This window comes from Lytechinus variegatus, chromosome 4 (genome assembly GCF_018143015.1).
Source record: "Lytechinus variegatus isolate NC3 chromosome 4, Lvar_3.0, whole genome shotgun sequence".
Lineage (NCBI taxonomy): Eukaryota > Metazoa > Echinodermata > Echinoidea > Temnopleuroida > Toxopneustidae > Lytechinus > Lytechinus variegatus.
Genome location: NC_054743.1, coordinates 6918931 through 6937865, shown reverse-complemented (window position 1 = coordinate 6937865; position 18935 = coordinate 6918931). Strand labels below are relative to the sequence as shown.

The window sequence follows — 18935 nt, the reverse complement described above, 5'->3', positions numbered from 1 at the left end:
AAAGTGGAGGAAGGTCTCGAAGCTTGGCACTTGACACTTAGGCCAAGTAAAATAAGAAAGTAGTTGATCGTCCTCGCGCGCATCACTTTTGGCCGCCGCATGAAAATTTTTGCTATTTACTATTTTCTAAAAAAAAAAAAAAAAAAAAAAAAAAAAAAAAAAAATTGTGTTGTTTCTCGTCCTCGCCATCTTCCCTTTTTAATTGCAGCATCAATTTTCTTGTTATTAACTATTTTTATGGCTGCTGAATAACGAAAAAAATCACAAGATTACTCTGGGATCTCTCTTGCAACTTCAAAAACAATTGCAAAGTCCGATATCGCCGTAATTGCAAGAAAGAAAAAAATTCTGATTTGTTTTTTTATTGGATTTTGAAGATACCATCATAAATTAGCGAGGAAATAAAGTTTGCTAACTCGGAAAAGATCGCGGATTTCTTCATTTTTAGTGCATTTTCGGGGACCCCGCTTACTGAATCTGAACTAATCCGTCGCATGCTCTTGAAATATGGCGCAGATAAATCAATTCTAATGACGTAATTTGTATTTCAGCTGGGTTTTTTGGTGAGTGATAGCGCCTGTACTTAGATGTGTGTTACGGTGATTGTGTGCTTGTGACTCTGTTGGGAGAACTGCATGTGTGCTTGGATGATGTGATTGACTGTGCTGGCGTGACATGTGAATGTGTGAAATGCATTGAATTTTCTGGCGAGTTTTCTAATGTCAGGAGGCAATGCATCGAATATTCAATGAGGGATTTAATATTCAATATCAATTTTAAAAATGAATAAAAATTGAGCAGTAGTATTAAACATTATGTAAACGAACAAGCACCCGAAAACTGCGATGCGAAACCATACCCAGAGCTACAAATGAGATTGGCTCTGGAAAATTGAACAAGACTCCATGACAATAAAAAAGACCCCCCATGCATTTTTTTACCCTTACATAAATTAAAATGTTTAAATTATTCACTTGACATGAACATTCTGTTTGACAACAATACAGTACCAGTATACATCAGTAATAATTCATCAATAGATTTTATTTTCCATAGATTTCCAACCAATCGTAGATATTTATATTTCTAATCATTTATTATTACTATTGAGCATACATCGATCACATAATTCGAGCTTGACATGGCCTGACAATCATTTGAATAAAAAATAGCAAAAAAATAGTAAATAGTAAGGACCTCCCTCATCACTGATGTCAAAAATCGGACCGAGAAAATGCCTCCGTGTTCTTAAAAAAAATAGTAAGATAGCAAATAGCAAGGACCTCCCTCATCACCGCTCTCAAAAAACCCGGACGATCAACTACTATCTTTTTTTACTTGGCCTTAGTCTGGAATTAAGAGGTCAGAGAATGTCTCGTTTAGCTGGAAAAGTTGCAGTAGTGACGGCAGCTGCTCAAGGCATTGGAAGAGCCACTGCCCAGGTAATATCACGGCCAATGTCCCGCCTCGATGAGCGGCTAGCAGCAGCAGAGAGTCTTTGATTGCCCGCGCGGGCCGAGCTCCGACAAGTGAGCGAGTGCTGCGCAGCTGCCGGCGCGGCGCGGCCGGGGTACGCCCCCTCTGCTCTGCTAATCACTGCTATGCTTCAGTTTGCCTGGCTCACATCTTCACGCTTGCTTGCGAATGCGCTTGGTATGGCAGTGTATCCTATTGCCAGACACCTTTATTTCAGTTCTTTAAAAATGACAACTAGAGGGAAATGCAATCAAGAAAAATTTGCACTTGCTATAAAATATGAAAATTATGATAAATCATAAAATAATTTATTTACCAATCTGCAACCATTTTCCTTTACTTTGCATCGCACCTAACCCGCATACCCCTCCACAAAAAAAAATATTTTCATGCGCGATGAATTACATCATGATTGCGGACAGTACAGGTAAAGATATTCTTGATTTTAATGATTGTAACAGTCAGTGTAAGAATAATGATTTTTCATGATTTCTTGTAATAATGATTTTGTATAATTTGTTTTTTCTTCATAATCATACATTATCCAGGCCTCTACAAAAAATTTTTTTGTCACTTGCCCTGTTGGGCAAGTGATGAAAAAATTTGCTTGCCCGATAGAAAAAACTGCTTGCCCAATTTTTTTAATAATTTTTTCATTATGACGGCACTACTCTTATTTTTATTAAGGTATACAAAATAACAATTGAGAATCATGTTCAGTATAAAAGAACACACATTGAAAAGGATATTTTCAGCAACGTAGGCCTGAGTCTTAACGTTTATTTTGGAGAAAAAAAAATCGATATTTTATGGGCATTTAAGGTTTTAAAAAACCCTTCAACAAAAGTTGCTAATATTTCATATTTTGCATCTTTAAATCCACGAAATGGCTACCTGCTTACCATATTTCCTTAGAATTGCTTTCATTTACCGTAGTTGGAAACTATAAAGAAAGCCAGTGAAAATTGTTCAGCTCTTAATTAGTTGGAAACCATCAAGTCTTTACTTCATCATTTTATGATGTTGCACTCGGTCAATAATTTTTATCTACATGTTTTCACATGCTACTTTTTTTTCTATTTTGAGGAATACCTGTTCACTTATTAATGAATTATTACTAACATTGTTTAATATTGTATGATTTTTAAGTAATTTTTTTCACTATATGCTTAGAATCTTGGGTGTGTGTGTGTGGGTGTTTGTGTGTGTGGGTGTGTGCGTGTATTTGTGTGGGTGTGACTGTGAGTTGAACTTTGATATAAATGAATTCAATATCTAATTTCTACTTCGCCTATTCCAGTACAATAACCTGTACTCGACCATGTAATAAAGGCCCACATACCCTAACTTTTCCTGAAGTTCTTTGAAAACGCAGACTTCTACGAAAATTGCATTTCTCTATGGGGGAGTCTAAATTCGGTGAGAATGTATTCATTAATAACTTAAATATACATGACAATGAAGAAATCATCAAACTTTATTGGAAGTTTTGAATAATATACCCGAAATGTAAACTCTGTCTGAAACAGAAAATCACCATATTTGAGGCCTTTACTGAGCGAATTGTCCCCCAGAGCTCTGGCAGAGAGACAGAGCTCAGACTGGCTAGCTAGTATGCGCACGTGCGTGAGCCTCCCGCCGGCCTTGTAAAATAGATGGAGCTTTGTTTGATGATTTATTGTCTGATTTTTACCTAATCCCCTCAAAAAGGGAAACAAATGAATTTTAAGTTATAATTAACAAATACGGCAAGTTATTTTGGATATTAATAATAGGCCGTTTTGAAAAGCAAAGCCGAATGACAACTCACCAACGCGAGGTTACTCGACTCTGTGATTTATTTCCTGTGTAATTCTAATTCTTTTATCACAGAATCGTGATATCGGAAGGGGGAAAATGTGCATTAGAAATTGCACATGGTGGTAGTCATAATGGACCCCTATACTACATTCAACTGTTTCCCGGCCATTGCGTTGATTTTTTTCATACCTGGTACCATGTGTATGGAAATACGTGGTACAGAAAAAATAACGCAATTTCGGAATTTGAAACTGCGCTATTCGCTATTTTTTAAGGCTTATACATGATTTTGAGTGTGGATTTTGGATGATTTATGGAAAAACGAGGTACAGTACAGAAAAAAAGACGCAACAACCACTTGCCCGATCGGGCAATTGACTTTGAGAAGTGCTTGCCCGCACGTCATTTTCACTTGCCCCGGGCAAGCGGGCAAGCAGGTTTGTCGCGCTTTGAATTAAGTTCTAAGTTTTTGTTTGCTTTTTTTATATATTGAATCTGAGTGCTTGCTTTGCCTAGGTGATTTACATATAGATCTTGCTCAAGCTCAATATGTAGCCTAAGATATCAATTTCTGAAGTCAATTTACAAAACATATTTCAGCTCGGAAATGAAACTTTCATTATTTTGATTTTAAAAAGTGCTCTGAAAAAAAATTCTGTTTTATGTTCTGAATACTAAAATGTTCTGCTCGTGCTGTGCACTTCAAAATTTGATTTGTCTGCACCTATTTCATAAAGTTCTCAAAATATCCCTATTCAGGTCATATTGTCAATATGTATGAGCTAGCGCTGCACGCTCATGTTATGATTGGTGAATTATGTATATCTCAATATCAATTATATTCCCAGAATGTTTAAATGTCAGGACGGACAAAATTCATGAAATAAAAAGCTTGCACTATAGTAAGGCTTATGAGATTATTATATATTTGCATTGATTTTCAAGAATAAAGCTTAGAGGTGACTATTGGAACTACCCTTTCAAAGAAACAAAAATCAAATATGAGCGGCCGATCAGAGAAAATGTGGCAGAAAAGTAATTGCGGCCCCCCCCCCCCTATTGGCAAAGGCTGGATCCACCCCTGAAATACGCGATTGATAAATCTACACAAGCATTGCTCTGTCGCGTATCATCTATTTAGATGATACATCTAAAATATCTATTGATATCTCTATAGATATGCAAGTTAAATTTATGTGCATGATAAAATTTTGAATTTAATCTGAGAGATAAAATGTCGTATCAGAATACCAATTTCATTTTATAGATAAAACATTTTAAAGATAAGATGACCTCAGAATACTACCCCAGGCCATGGGAGGGGGATTTCTTGCCTTAGCTTAAATTAACTTCAGACTGTAGGAATCTCTGAATTTAATTGGGAATTGGTGTCGCTGAATCACCTGAATGAATTTTGTCATATGTTCATCTTAGGTCTATTTGTTAGTAAAATCTAATAATTACAATGTAATAATTATTTTTTTTATTCTGTGTTGAATATACCCATCTGTTGTGTCTCTTAGGTTGCTTATCCTGACAAAACGGCAATTTCAGAAACTTTGCCATCAATACTTTATCAATCGATTGAAAGTCATATCAGACATTATTACAAAGCAAAGACTAATTTCTGAAAAGAATGATAATGTGAATTATTGTTGCTGAATGAATCTTGTCTTACATGTAGGTCTATTTCTGAAAAAATATGCCTGAAAATAGCTAATTTTGATAATAAACAGATCAGGATCAGCCAGTGCCAGGTTTTTCTTTGATTGCTCAATCACAGCCAGCGCAGCTATAGCTGAGCGAATGTGCCAGTCAATCTGCTGGTGCGTCCATATGCTCAGCTTTAGCTGACAGTGATCGAAGAAGAACCTGGCTGATCCCGATCTGTTTGTCTTCAAAATTTGTGATTTTCCAGCTTATTCTTCGAAAGGTTTTAAGCTGATTGTATTTGATATAAATTTATCTATTATTTCTTCCTTTTTCCCCTGTCAAAATGCAAAATTTAGGAGAAATCAAGGAGAGTGCAAAAATGAGAATTTATCAGTCTAGTGTTCATCTCGACATAGGACTAGGTCTATTTGTTAGTGTAATTTAGTTAGTAATTTTTCAATTTTGTCGTTTTGTTGTTGTTGATATATATACCCAGATGTTGTGTCTGGGCAGGTTGCTTTATGTCCAAACAGAACAGCAATTTCAGACATTTTTGTCAATACTTCATCATATCAGACAATGAAGCACAGTTCTGTCTTTGCTATTTACTAAAACATGAATTTTTGAGAAAATCCCAAATGAAAATTTGTGTTTTTATTTGCTTTTAAAAGTACATATATCTGGACATCGAATCCCCTCCCACATCCTACTGGTTAACAGCATGACAGCACCCATTCTTGATATTTTTTCTTTTTAAAAAGCGACTATACAAGTCAGAAAGGGTCAGTAGAGTCAAGAGGTGCTGGTCAGAAAACAAAGATCGTCCCAGTTTGCTAGGAATGTCAGTTTCCAAAGATTAGTACCTAGCAGCTCATTAAACTTTTGAGAGTATCCTGAGGTGATTATTTTGGTGTTGGAACGACCCACAAGTAACGAGCAACAACAACGTTCCAAAGATTTTCCTCCACAAGAAATCTAGGAAAGTTCATTTGCCTGTCAATTGCACTAGGCAATGTAAACATTTCAACTTTAAAAAGTTTATTTGAAGACAGCAAGTCAGAAAAAAAAGACAACTACATGTGGGGAGGATTGAAATCACTGAATGTATTTTCAGCATTCTCAATAAATGGGTATTTATATCCTGAAGGAGAAGCATATAAAATTGTCCTCATAAACAAGGACAATCTCAATTTATGAAGACATGATTTGTTTCTGTTTAGAAAGATTGTTTTCTGTGACAATCCCAAATTTTGGACCAGTACATCTACTGATAAAATCCTGAAATTTTCAGTCCAACTTGTGCTTGAGAAGTGATTTTCTAAACAAAAAAATACTGTTCGGTAGTTTGATTTGGCACCAGTGAATTAATGAATTTAGGTAAAATCACAAAATCATCTAATTTAACAGGCTTTTTTAAGGCTATAAATAAATGAATCCAATTCATGCATCAAAGTTGGTCATGCATTTCCCTTTTGTTTCCTTTTAATCCCATTTGTATTGCTGTGTAGAAATGTGCCCTAAAGGAAGTGGTATAATTCTTGTTTTAAAAGGACAAGACTACCCCAACGAAAAGTCGATTTGAATAAAAAGAGAAAATCCAACGAGCATAACACTGAAAATTTCATGAAAATCGGATGTAAAATAAGAAAGTTATGACATATTAAAGTTTTGCTTAATTTCACAAAACAGTTCTATGCACATCTTGGTCGGTATGCAAATGAGGGGACTGATGATATCACTCACTCGCTATTTCCTTTGTATTTCATTATATGAAATATGATTTATTCCCATTTTCTCCTCATTGCTCTTGAAACAAAGTTTCATTTCTCCCTGCACCTTATTGTCAAATCTGTGTAAAAATTGAAATATTCCATATTTCAAAGTTCAAACAATAAAAAACAAAAGAAATAGTGAGTGAGGGTGAGGGACAACATCGACTCATCATTGCATGTCATTGAGTTGTGCATATAACTGTTTTGTGAAAAATAAGAGAAACTTTAAAATGTAATAACTTCCTTATTTTACATCCGATTTTGATGAAATTTTCAGCATTATGCTATTTTGATTTTTCTCTATTTATTAAAATCAACATTTTTCTGAGGTGGACTTGACCTTTAAATATAAAAATTGGTCTTACAGTGCATCCCAGGAAAAAAACAGAACCAGCAATTATCAATGAATTAATCACAATATGAGAGATAAATGACCTAGGTCCCGTTACACAGGTTAGCGATTAAAGGTAAATGCTAGTTTGGTAACGATATTAAAATATTAATGAAATGACCACCAAAGTGTCTGTTTGTATAAATTAAACGTATGTGCCAAAGGATTCTGGCAGAAATTGTGTAATTGCTGAGAAATCAGCAAATAAGCACAGGATTGGGGAAGAGCGTCGGGCCGACATTCAAAGTAATAATTTAATTATACACTGTCCCACGTGCGCTCATCTGTGTTGGGGATCTTCAGTCTGAACATTTTTCAGCGTAGATTTCAAAATTTCACAAAGTTCAGTTTATGTAACTTTACTAGATCTAGATCCTCGATGATATACTGACAATTAAGCCTTGTTTTACAGACTTTCTCATGAAATCAATGTCTGTACTGGAATTTCTCTTTAATCGTACACTTAGTTTTCATGATTGATTGTGTATTGAAGTCAATGGTACTATCAATCATAGAAGTGTCTCTACGGTCATTGCTAAGGTTTGATGTCATCAATTTGATAAATCATTTCGTTTCTTTAGTGAAGGTACTTTTCATTGGATTAATTTTTTTTCATTCTGTTTTGACTTGACAGGCTTTTGCTAGAGAAGGAGCCACCGTTCATGCAACAGATATTAATCTTGAGAAACTGAATGAACTGAGAGATACAAAAGGTAATTACAACTCCCCACCCAAAAAATTAAAAACTAGTCCTAAGTAAGTAAGCAAAATAAACAAATAAATAGGCATACATTGATTAATTAATAACATAATAAAAAATAGAGATAAAAACATAATGAATTATTTAAAAAAATAAACAAGTAGATTTAAAAAATCAAAATGAAAATAGATGTGTCAATATGTCATGAAAATAATTTGAATGAATGATTGATTCAATTTCTAAGAATTGAAGATTATTGATTATAATGAGAGGACTTGTAGACAGATAAAATACGCCCTCAGAAATAGAATTATTTACATAGTAAATGTAACATTTTTATCACTCTCTTATTAACTTGTTTGTTATTATGATTCCATGTATAGTTTTATTCATTATTTCTTTCTAAAAATGTGTTGTACATGTACTATTTGTTGTAAGTGTGCTAATAAGAATCAATCAATATACCTTTGCTCATGTGGAAATATATGTCATATAGCATGCGCTAATGATATCTCTTATTCAATACCCTGGATATGTCAGTTTTGTTTATTAATGTAATTCCTTTCAACCATATAATTTATGACTTAGATTTTAAATTCGCTATTCATTTATTTTTTCATTTAAATCATATTCCACTTCATAATTCTGGTATATGGTATTCAGTAACAAGTATTTTGATTTCTTTTCCTTTAATGAAGTGATGACTTCTAGGCTAGACGATAATATTTCTGATTGTAACTATTATTTCAATGACTCAAAATGAGTAACGGAAAATCGGAACTTCAATTTTCATTGTTCCATTTGAATGATCGAAGTCTTCTAAGTTTTCTCATATATTCGATGACACTCTCCACCACGATTTCACAATTTGTGCTTAAATAGAAACCTGGTTTAAGGAAGACCCACATTCATTTTACAATATACCAAATTATAAACTTATTCAAAAACATAGACGTGATCGTTTAGGGGGTGGTGTATGTATAACAATGTCACTTTCAAGCAGAGAACTGATTTCGACTTTTGTACCTCAACTATAGACACTGTTTTTATTAAAATCATTAAGGAAGGGAAGAATGTGATTGTTGGAACTGTATACAAAGCTCCCAATAGTAGTGGTGCTGAGTTTAATGACCTTTTTGAAGCATGTCTTGCTAAAGTCAACAGAGAAAAGAAACATTCATTTGTTATATTGCTGTAGACTTTAACTTTGATTTACTTACATGTAGAACGCCCTTCGTTCTGATACTAGGGCTTTTATCGATACAATATATTCATCTTTTTTCCCACTTATCTCAAGACCAACTCGTGTAACAATCAATTTTTCTACTTGTATCGACAACATCTTTACAAATGTGTTGGATAAGCCGATTTTACCTTGTATTCTGTATTCAGATCTATCTGACTATTTCCCCATCTGTCAATTAACGAACTCTTTCCCACCAAGTATACCTCACCCATGTGAATAATAAAACTCTCATTAAACACCAAATAGACTTTAAGTCATTGTGTGAAGATTTAGCAGCTAACAATTGGTCCTCTGTGACAAACTTAACCAATGTCAACGTAGCTTACGATACTTTTATTAAGGGTTTAAAAGAGACTATTTCCAAGCATTCAAGGATATCATTCGATAAAGAAAGAAGCACCCCGAAACCCCTAGATTACAAAAGGCATTCGTAAATCCATTAATAGGAATGAACGTTTATACATGTATAAGTGATATTTAAAACAGAAAACCTATAACATGAAGAAAAAATACACATCCTAAAAAAACAAACTTATTCATATTATACGTGTCTCTAAACAAAACTATTTTGCTGCAAAACTCAAATCGTATTGTTGTGACTTAAAGAAAACTTGGAATATTCTGAACAGCCTGCTCGGTAAAGAAAGATCATTTAAATTGCCTTCATTCATCCGTAAAGATGGCGTTAAACTTACTGAACAGAAATCAATTGCAAGTGCTTTTAACTCTTTTTTTTGTTAATGCTGGTTGTTTTGATGATCCGAGTCCCATTGGATGTTTTCATGATTATTTAAAAAACAGTGTAACCCATTTATTTTTTTCTTTCGCCTACAGACAGAAACGAAATTTTGAAGATATCTTGCTCTTTAAAGAATAAACATTCATGTGGGGTTGATGATATGTCACCATATCTTGTAAAGAAAATAATTACATTGTTGAACCTTTACCCCACGTGTTTAATTTATCTTTTCAATCTGGATTATATCCAAATTCAATGAGTGTTTCAAAAGTTATACCCCTATTCAAAAAGGGTGACAAAAACGATTTATCAAACTATCGTCCAATTTCATTGCTGTCGACCTTTTCCAAGATTCTAGAAAAATTAATGTACAATTAATTATTTACTTTCCTCAATTAACATTCAATTATCTTTCATCTTTTTTCTCACATTGATTCTCTGACTTTGTTTTTTTTGTTTTAGTTCTGTGAGTCTTGTAATTGACATCAACGTCATATTGAACACATTTTGTCTTGTGATAAGTTTTTTTCATGTTTTGTACCTTATTTGTTGCTCTAATGTATTTTTTGTTGTTATATTCCACTTAATGCTTATTCCTTATGATTTTAATCTTTTCATGGACCTATTTGTAAAAACTTTTTGTAATTCGGCTCTGTGCAGCGATGGAAGTTTTTATCTGAATAAACCATTTTGAATTGAATTGAATTACGGATATTTTTTTTATCAATTTCATCCCACCCCAAGAAGCAACAGAAGAAATGGCCTGAATTTGAGATTTGAGAGGAATAGCAATTTTGTAGGTCATGTCCAACAACCTCATTAATTTCCTATATAGGCCTCTGCCCTTGACCACCAACAAGATATCCTTGTGCACTGTACATAAATTTGATGGTATTCTCAATGAGACATGGTTTTAAGAGATTGAAAAAAAGTAGTTCAAAGGTAAAACCAATTGGCTTTGTTTCGCCTTCCAACCCTGACCTAAAGGAAGTAGTTTTGACCAGTCCAGGAAATTAAAAAGGTCAAGCCACATTAGTAGGCCACTCTATTAATATTTGTACTTGTGTTGTTCAGATTAACTTTTATTCAAAAAGTCAGTCAAAAGTTACGTCCTTACATTAAGTACTTGGCAAAGTGTGATGCTGAATTCATTTCATGAGGAACTTTCATATTAAACTTCCAGTATTATGCTTTTATAAAATCAGAATGTTTCATGAAATAATTTTCCCCTCACCTTTCACTTCTCTCCTCCCCACTATCCCTCTCTGTGTCTCTCCCTCCCTTTTACCTCCTCTGTCTTTCACTCTCTCTCCTCTGTAGGTCTCATCTTGAGCAAATTAGATGTCACAAACAGGGAAGAAGTTGCAAAGTTTTTGGCAGGAATTCCTAGAATTGACATTCTCTTCAACTGTGCAGGGTAAATGACTTGATTAATAGATTTGATGAAATGTGTATCTTTGATTCTTCAAGCTAAATTATGACACAATTTTTTCTCTACCATACAATTGGATCCTGAAGATGATTTTAAATTGAAATACCAATGAGAAGAATTTATTTATCCCTGAAGACTATAGAAGTAAAAGCAATTTTATTTCTCGTCCTTTGATACTAAAAATCTTTTCTCTCTTTCTTTCTTAGCTTTGTCTTCAATGGCACTGTGCTGGATACAGAGGAAAAAGATTTTGACTTTTCTTTCAATTTGAATGTCAAAGCAATGTTTTTCCTTACCAAAGCTGTAATACCAAAGGTAAAAACCCAATTACATGTATGTCTCTTTATACAATGTATGTCTTTTCTTGTTGCATTATTTGTTCTTGGATTTCCAGAGGTACCCAGTTTTCATAAACTCAAGATTAATCTGTTTGCTCCTTTAAATTATAAACCATCATAATATTTCACAATAATTTTCATTCTTTGAAAAAAGTAGATATGGATATAACATTAGCCAAATTGTGAAATAGATGCAATATTTAGCAAAGAGCTGCCAATTTGCATTTTTAAACTGATTTTGACTTAGTAAATGTATCTCTTACAATATGAATTTTTTTTCCTCATGAAATCTGTTTTGCGGAAGAAGAACACACAAAGCAAGGGCGTAGGTTGGGGGGTGGACGTGCACCCTACCGCTGAGGCAGAGGAGTTCAGACACTGGCAAGCAAAACAAAATTTATACCCCTTCTTCTGCTTTCAACAGCTGATTTTCAAAACTTAAGTTTCACCTCCCCAAGATGTGCACCCCCCATATCATTTTGTTCCACCTCCCCATGCTCAAACCAGCCTAAGCTCTTGCATAAAGTACACAAAGTTTATTAGTTATTTAAAATTTTCTTTGAATACTCAAATTTTGTCTATAATTAGATGGAAACTTTTTCTACAATGACCGCTTCAAAAAGACAAGGAGTGAGTTCTTTATGGGCAGGTTTAGAGTTATCCAATGCTGAAACAATATGGATTAATTTAAAGTCTATGCACCATGCAGTCATTTTAAACAGTGCCACCTCAAGTCATGAAGTGCTCATAGGGCTCCTTGCTCTTTACCCAGGATGCAACATTTTGATATTTGGTTTTATTATTTTAAATCATTTTTAATTTCAAAATGCTATTGGGGGTAAAATTCAGTGAATAATCTCAGAGTTTCTATGGGATGATTGGTCAAAATACTGATTAAAATTTGAGATATGAAACGTTTCTCAATTAGTAGCTCTAAATTGCCATATAAAATCTGATTAAGTGAAAATTACTTTTGTTATGATGAATTTGTTGATTAGTGTCCATTGTTATGTATGTTATTTCGTTCCTATAACTCCAGTGTAAATGAATCTTTGCCCACATGCTTAATTATTAAAACTTGTTTTATATTCTGATTGTGTTTTATCTCCAGATGTTAGAACACAATGGTGGCAGTATAATCAATATGTCTTCTATTGCATCAAGTATAAAAGGTATCTAATCTCAATTTAATTATAAAGGTTAGCAATTGATGTGATTACCGTGGCATTCTGATATTTCCTTATCCAATACAATTACATGTACAATGGAAAGTAATTGAAATAAGTTATCTTCAACTTAATCCATCACTATGATGAAACTCTTCAACATGGAAATAATTGTTGATTTCTTTATACAAAAAATGACCAAGAAAATATAAATTAATCTTGGTACTTCAGACTACCATTGTGAGTTCCAAAAACTCAAAGAGAAGTCAATGCTGACAAACATGTCAATATGCTTTTGAAACGCTATGAGGGACCTTAATTAAAGGTCAGAAAAATTTTGATTTGAATCAATCAATCAGACAAGCACAATGCTGAAAATTTCATCAAAATCGAATGTAAAATAAGAAAGTTATGGCATTTCAAAGTTTCGCTTATTTTTCACAAAATAGTTATATGAACGAGCCAGTTACATCCAAATGAGAGAGTCGATGATGTCACTCACTCACTATTTCTTTTGTTTTTTATTGTTTGAATTATACAATATTTCAATTTTTACAAATTTGATGATTAGGACCTCCTTGCCTGAAGCACAAAATGTTAAAATAATGGAATTCCATGTGTTCAGGGAGGAATGAAACTTGATTTCACATGACAATGATGAGAAAATCAAAATATTTCATATAATAAAATACAAAAGAAATAGCGAGTGAGTGATGTCATCAGTTCCCTCATTTGCATACCGACAGAGATGTGCATATAACTGTTTTGTGAAATGAAGCGAAACTTTAAAATGTCATAACTTTCTTATTTTACATCCGATTTTCATGAAATTTTCAGTGTTATGCTTGTTGAATTTTTCTCTTTTTATTCGAATCAGGGTTTTGTTGGGGTGGACTTGTCCTTTAATAAGTTATAGCTACAGCTCTCAGCAGGATTCCAGCAATAGGTACTTTGGCCCTATCTTACAAAGAGTAGTGATTGATCCAATCAACCACAACTATGAAAAGCTAGCAACATCATCTATTAAAAAGCATGTTAGTTCCACATATTTCCTAGATAGGTTATATATTCATACATTCATAGGTTTCTTGAAAATTGAGGGTGATCTTCTTTGTTCTCACAGTACATTGTGCAAAATTAGCTGTGAGAAAAATTTATGAAAGTGATGAATTTCTATATAGTTGAAGTTGATTGGATCAGTTGTAACTCTTAGTAAGGCGGAACCCAGATCTGATTGTGTTATATCTGACGATTAACCTTCCATTGTTTCGACCTCTCAGGTGCCCCTAATAGATGTTTATATGGAGCAACCAAGGCAGCAGTAACAGGATTCACCAAGGGTGTAGCAGCAGACTTTGTCTCCAAGGGAATCCGTTGTAACGCAAGCGCACCTCTGTCCTGGGACGGTAGACACGCCTTCTCTTCATCAGAGAATGGAAGCCACAGGAGATAAAGAACAGGTAATTAGGAAGAACTTTTTAAATTTGTTTCATTAAGATATAGGTTGATATTTTCAGAATGAAATACTGCTTTAATACTTTGTTGATTGAAAATTATGTAGTTACTATATAGTCCAAAATAACCAATACAATTGTCTGGAATTGTGAGCTTATACAATTTCGTTGTGAAATTTAAGCCAATTTTTAAAGAAATGTATTATGGAATTTCAGGGGCTGTGTTACATTAATGAAGTAGAGCCACAACAATGTGTCTTAAAGTATTGAAGTGTATCATTGTTAACATCTTTAATCTCTCTGAGCCAAGACTTAAAATTTGGGGCAACTTTTTTAAAACTAATAAAGTATTAGGTCAATATTTTCAGCTTTCCTTCTATTCCTATACAAGTAACACACAATGCTTTAATACCCATTTCTCTTTTCTCTTCCCTCTCTCTATCTTTCTTTCCCCTATCTGTACTTGACATCCTTTTTTTCTATCTCTCTTCCTTTCTCTAATTCTTCCTTCCCTTCTCTCTTCCCCACTCTCTCCTGCTCTCTCTCTTCCTCCTCTCATTTCCTCTTTCTTACTCCCCTTTTCTTCATCCAATGTTTCTTATAGGCCATGAAATCATTCCTTTCCCGTCAGCCTGCTGGTAGACTAGGCACCCCCGAGGAGATCGCCAACACTGTAGTCTTTCTTGCTTCTGACGAGGTAAATAAATATTCTTGATCCTCTCATCTTATACACCTACAAACTGATCAACATTGAAAGATGAAAAAGTAGTAGGAGTGGAGTGTCCTAGAAGGCATAACCTCTCCTCTTCCAAAGCTTCATATATTCACAAATTTCTTTTTCAAGGCAATTTGACCCATCCATTAAAGGTCAAGTTCACCCCAGTAAAATGATGATTTAAATAAATAGGGAAAAGTCAAACAAGCATAATGCTTGAAATTTCATCAAAATCGGATGTAAAATTAAAAAGTTATGGCATTTTAAAGTTTCGCTTATTTTTCACAAAACAGTGATATGCACAAATTAGTGACATGTAAATGGGTCAGTCGATGATGTCCGTCACTATTTCTTTTGTTTTTTTATTGTTTGAATTATACAATATTTCATTTTTTACATATTTGACAATAAGGACCACCTTGACTGAACCATATAGTAATGCTAATTCCACATGTTCAGGGAGGAATTAATAGTTGTTTCCCTTGACAATATAGAGAAAATTAGAATATTTCATATTTCACATAATAAAATACAAAAGATACAGTGAGTGAATGACATCATCAGTCTCCTCATTTGCATACCGACCAGGATGTGCATATAACTGTTTTGTGAAATTAAGCAAAACTTTAAAATATAACTTATTTTACATCCGATTTTGATGAATTTTTCAGTGTTATGCTTGTTTGATTTTTCTCTTTTTATTCAAGTCAACTTTTTGTTGGGGTGGACTTGTCCATTTAATATGAGGATATCTGATGGTGAGTGATATTACTGGCCAGTATTCTCAAAAGAGGTTTCATTTGTACCATGGTACAAAACCATTGACTATGCTGATTTATTTCATTAACGCGCTTCATTTTAAGCGCTATTTGCTGAAAGCGCGCATTTAATTGGATTACCCCTATCTAGGCCAGGGTATTTTGGGAGTTCCTATGGCCGGGGGGCCTCCGAGGCTCCCCCTAAGATCTCGGCCGTCGATCGAGCTATCGCGCCGAAAATTAGCACACGGGTTGCCTGGGACATAATCTACAAGATTGTATAGTAATTTATTTCATGCGAATCGCTATTAAGTGATTATGCTAATTTATGCGTAATTAGTATGCGAAATCATACTTTTTCCTCTAACTCCCTAAATAAAGCTCCAAATGTACTAATTTTGGGTATAGAAACTCTTTGTGGTGTCCTTAGCAAGTGTACATGAAAAAATTGTGATATCAAATCATTTTCTTATGTATTATATTGTTTTTTGCAATTTCTTATGTATTTCTTTGTTTTTTTGACCTTTTGTTTTTCATTGTTTTTTCAATGAAATTTGTTGGGGACTCTTCTGTGATCATAAAAAGCATAAAATAAATACATTTAGACTAGCAAAACTAAAAATAATCATACATTTATGAATTTTGGTTGAAAACACAATTTGCATTGACTTTGTAAAATCACGTTTTTGAGCAATTTTCAGTCTGATGTGCACTTACATAATGTTGCGTAATTTCGAAACCACGTACCCGGGTGACGCGAAATTGGTCTCAAAAGTTGCGCAAGACTTGAAAGTAAAAAGTCAGTGAGCCGCGCGGTCAAAAAATTTCGCACGGCGAAAATATCACGCGATTCGTTGAGGGGGGGGCCTCCGAGGCCCCCCCCCCGGCCTAGTTAGGGTTAAGCTTTGTGTAGGCGATGAAATAAACGTAATTATGTTAAAACATGTGCATAGTCCATGGTACAATTGAAACCTGAGAATACGGGCCACTATGATGAAAATTATACTTCTGCCTCAAAGAACGTCCAAACAAATATACCCAAGACTCATAATCATGAGCATGACCTGCAAAGGATTTTTTAATGAGTAAAAGCATTTGAACTGGAATATCAGTGAAGAGCAATAGGGCACTACCACCACCCCCCCCCCCCCTCAAAAAAATGTATTCCGTATACTTTTGTAAAAGATAGAGGAAAATCAGAGAGGCAAAATGAGATTTTTTGTAAAAAATAATAAAATCGATAAGAAAGATTTGAATTTTGAAATACATTAAAATCACTGTACTTAAAGCAATTTCATATTGGTTACGTAATTTAATATCATGATGATATAGGGTAAGGATTAAAGATAAATTCCAGTATTGGTAACGATCTCAAAATGACTTTTTACAGAATCTAATATAATGACCACCCAAGTGTCTGTTTGTATGAATAAAAAATATGTGCCAAAGGATTCTTGAAGAAATTGTGTAATTGCTGAGAAATAAGCAAAATAAGCGCGGATTCGGTCACTTCCGTCGGGTCTTTATTCCAGCAATAATAATACACTGTCCCACGTGTTCCTATCTGTGTTGGTGATTTTCAGTGTGAACATTTTTCAGCGTAGATTTCAAGATTTCACAAAGTTCAGTTTATGTAACTGTACCAGATCTAGATCCTCGATGATATACTGACAATTAAGCCTGGATTTACAGACTTTCTCATGAAGTCAGTGTTTACTGCAACTACTGGTATTTCTCTTTAATCCTTCATTCTAAATGTTATCACAGGCTAGCTTCATTACTGGGGCAGAAATCAAAGTTGATGGAGGATGGAGCATCTAAGCCTAGAGAGGACCTTTGAGGTAGACCAAGACTTGATGAGGTCTAGGATTTTATGAGAAGGACCAAGACCTACACGGAATCATCTGTAATATCATGAATAAGTGTATTCACTGCCATCCAGCGTAATGAGTAATTCCAATGAAATTTTTCCAAATGTGTATTTGTATGAGATGTCCAGATTTTCTCATTAAGATGATACAATGGCTTGCCTAGAACAATTCATCTTTTTATGCAACATTTTTGCAAATCGGATACCGGTATGCTTTGAATTTGAATTACTAATCATGGTAGGTAATTATAACTGAAATCTGTGATAAAGAGATGAAATTTATGAATATTTATGTGGCAAAATATTCCATGTAATGAGCAAAACATTGGTACATAGTGAAATGCAGTGCTCCAACGTGAATAGAATCTGTGGTTTGTACTTTAAATGCTGCCTATTGTAATATTTTTTAAATTAGAAAAGTCAAATAAAGGAATATATTAAGATTTATAGAGCGCAGGAACTATTCAGCAACAGTATGTATTATACTGTGCTATTTAAGAATTTTAATCATAATTTTGCTTGTTATTATCAAATCATTATCAAATCAAGTTCTTGTTAAACCATCCACAAGTACTAGTGATTTGAAAGATTTGAGTGGTCTCATCAAACATTTGTGTGTGCTGATTCTGATTTCACTGAAACTTTCACAAGTCACCTTCATTTTTCAACCCGATTGTCATCTCATTTTATACTGGGCTGGAGTTTCCCATAATAATAATAATAGTGTATATTTGTAGAGCGCACACACCGTCAGTAGACGCTCATGGCGCTAGCCGAACAAGTTCTCTTTTACAATGTAAATAGATTTTATAGAAATTTATATAAATACTACACAAGAGCCATGAACAAGTACAATGTAAGAATAATAATTTTACATCTGCTTCATTCACCCCAACCCATCCATCAGCCCATCATCATGCGGAACCCAGTGCCCTCTAGCTGCCCCGTTCACTGACAATTTAAAAGGTAAACCCAGTCAGTACATAACTCACAGGAGCTCTAGCAATCTGAGGACACCGGGTCCCACATGAACAGCCAGTGGACGGGAAGGGAAGAATCATCTTTCTTAAATAGTAGTCTCCACTATTTTAGTTTGTAAATTTCATGGTTTTTTATTATTTTGATTTAAAGCCTTTTGAAAATACCAGCAAAAGTGATTTGTTCTGTCAAATGACCCCCCCCAAAAAAAAAAAATAATAAAATGATTTTTGATAAATGTTATGTTTCCTGTATGAACCTATCAGAGCTTTCTCAAATCATTACTGAAGCCTGGTTTAGCAATGGTCCTTTAGCTTTGAACAGAGATATTGACAGCAATCTCAATATCTTCCTTATTGACAACAAAGTTACATGCTAACTAAGTCGTTTCATAAAGCTGTTCATTGGTACTCTACAAATGGTACTTTAGCAGAACAGGAGTGAGTC

The 18935-nt window shown here is 34.1% G+C and overlaps 1 protein-coding gene across 1 annotated transcript; it reads left to right on the top strand.

The window, feature by feature from the left end:
- Positions 1-5: 5 nt before the first annotated feature.
- LOC121413273 (3-hydroxybutyrate dehydrogenase type 2-like) lies at positions 6-18040 on the top strand. Its single transcript, XM_041606032.1, is given in 10 exon segments — positions 6-36; positions 1344-1442; positions 7727-7805; positions 11098-11194; positions 11416-11524; positions 12659-12719; positions 13994-14103; positions 14105-14173; positions 14772-14864; positions 17408-18040. Coding segments are annotated over 9 exon segments (744 nt in total). The 5' UTR covers positions 6-36; positions 1344-1370; the 3' UTR covers positions 17462-18040.
- Positions 18041-18935: the final 895 nt, after the last annotated feature.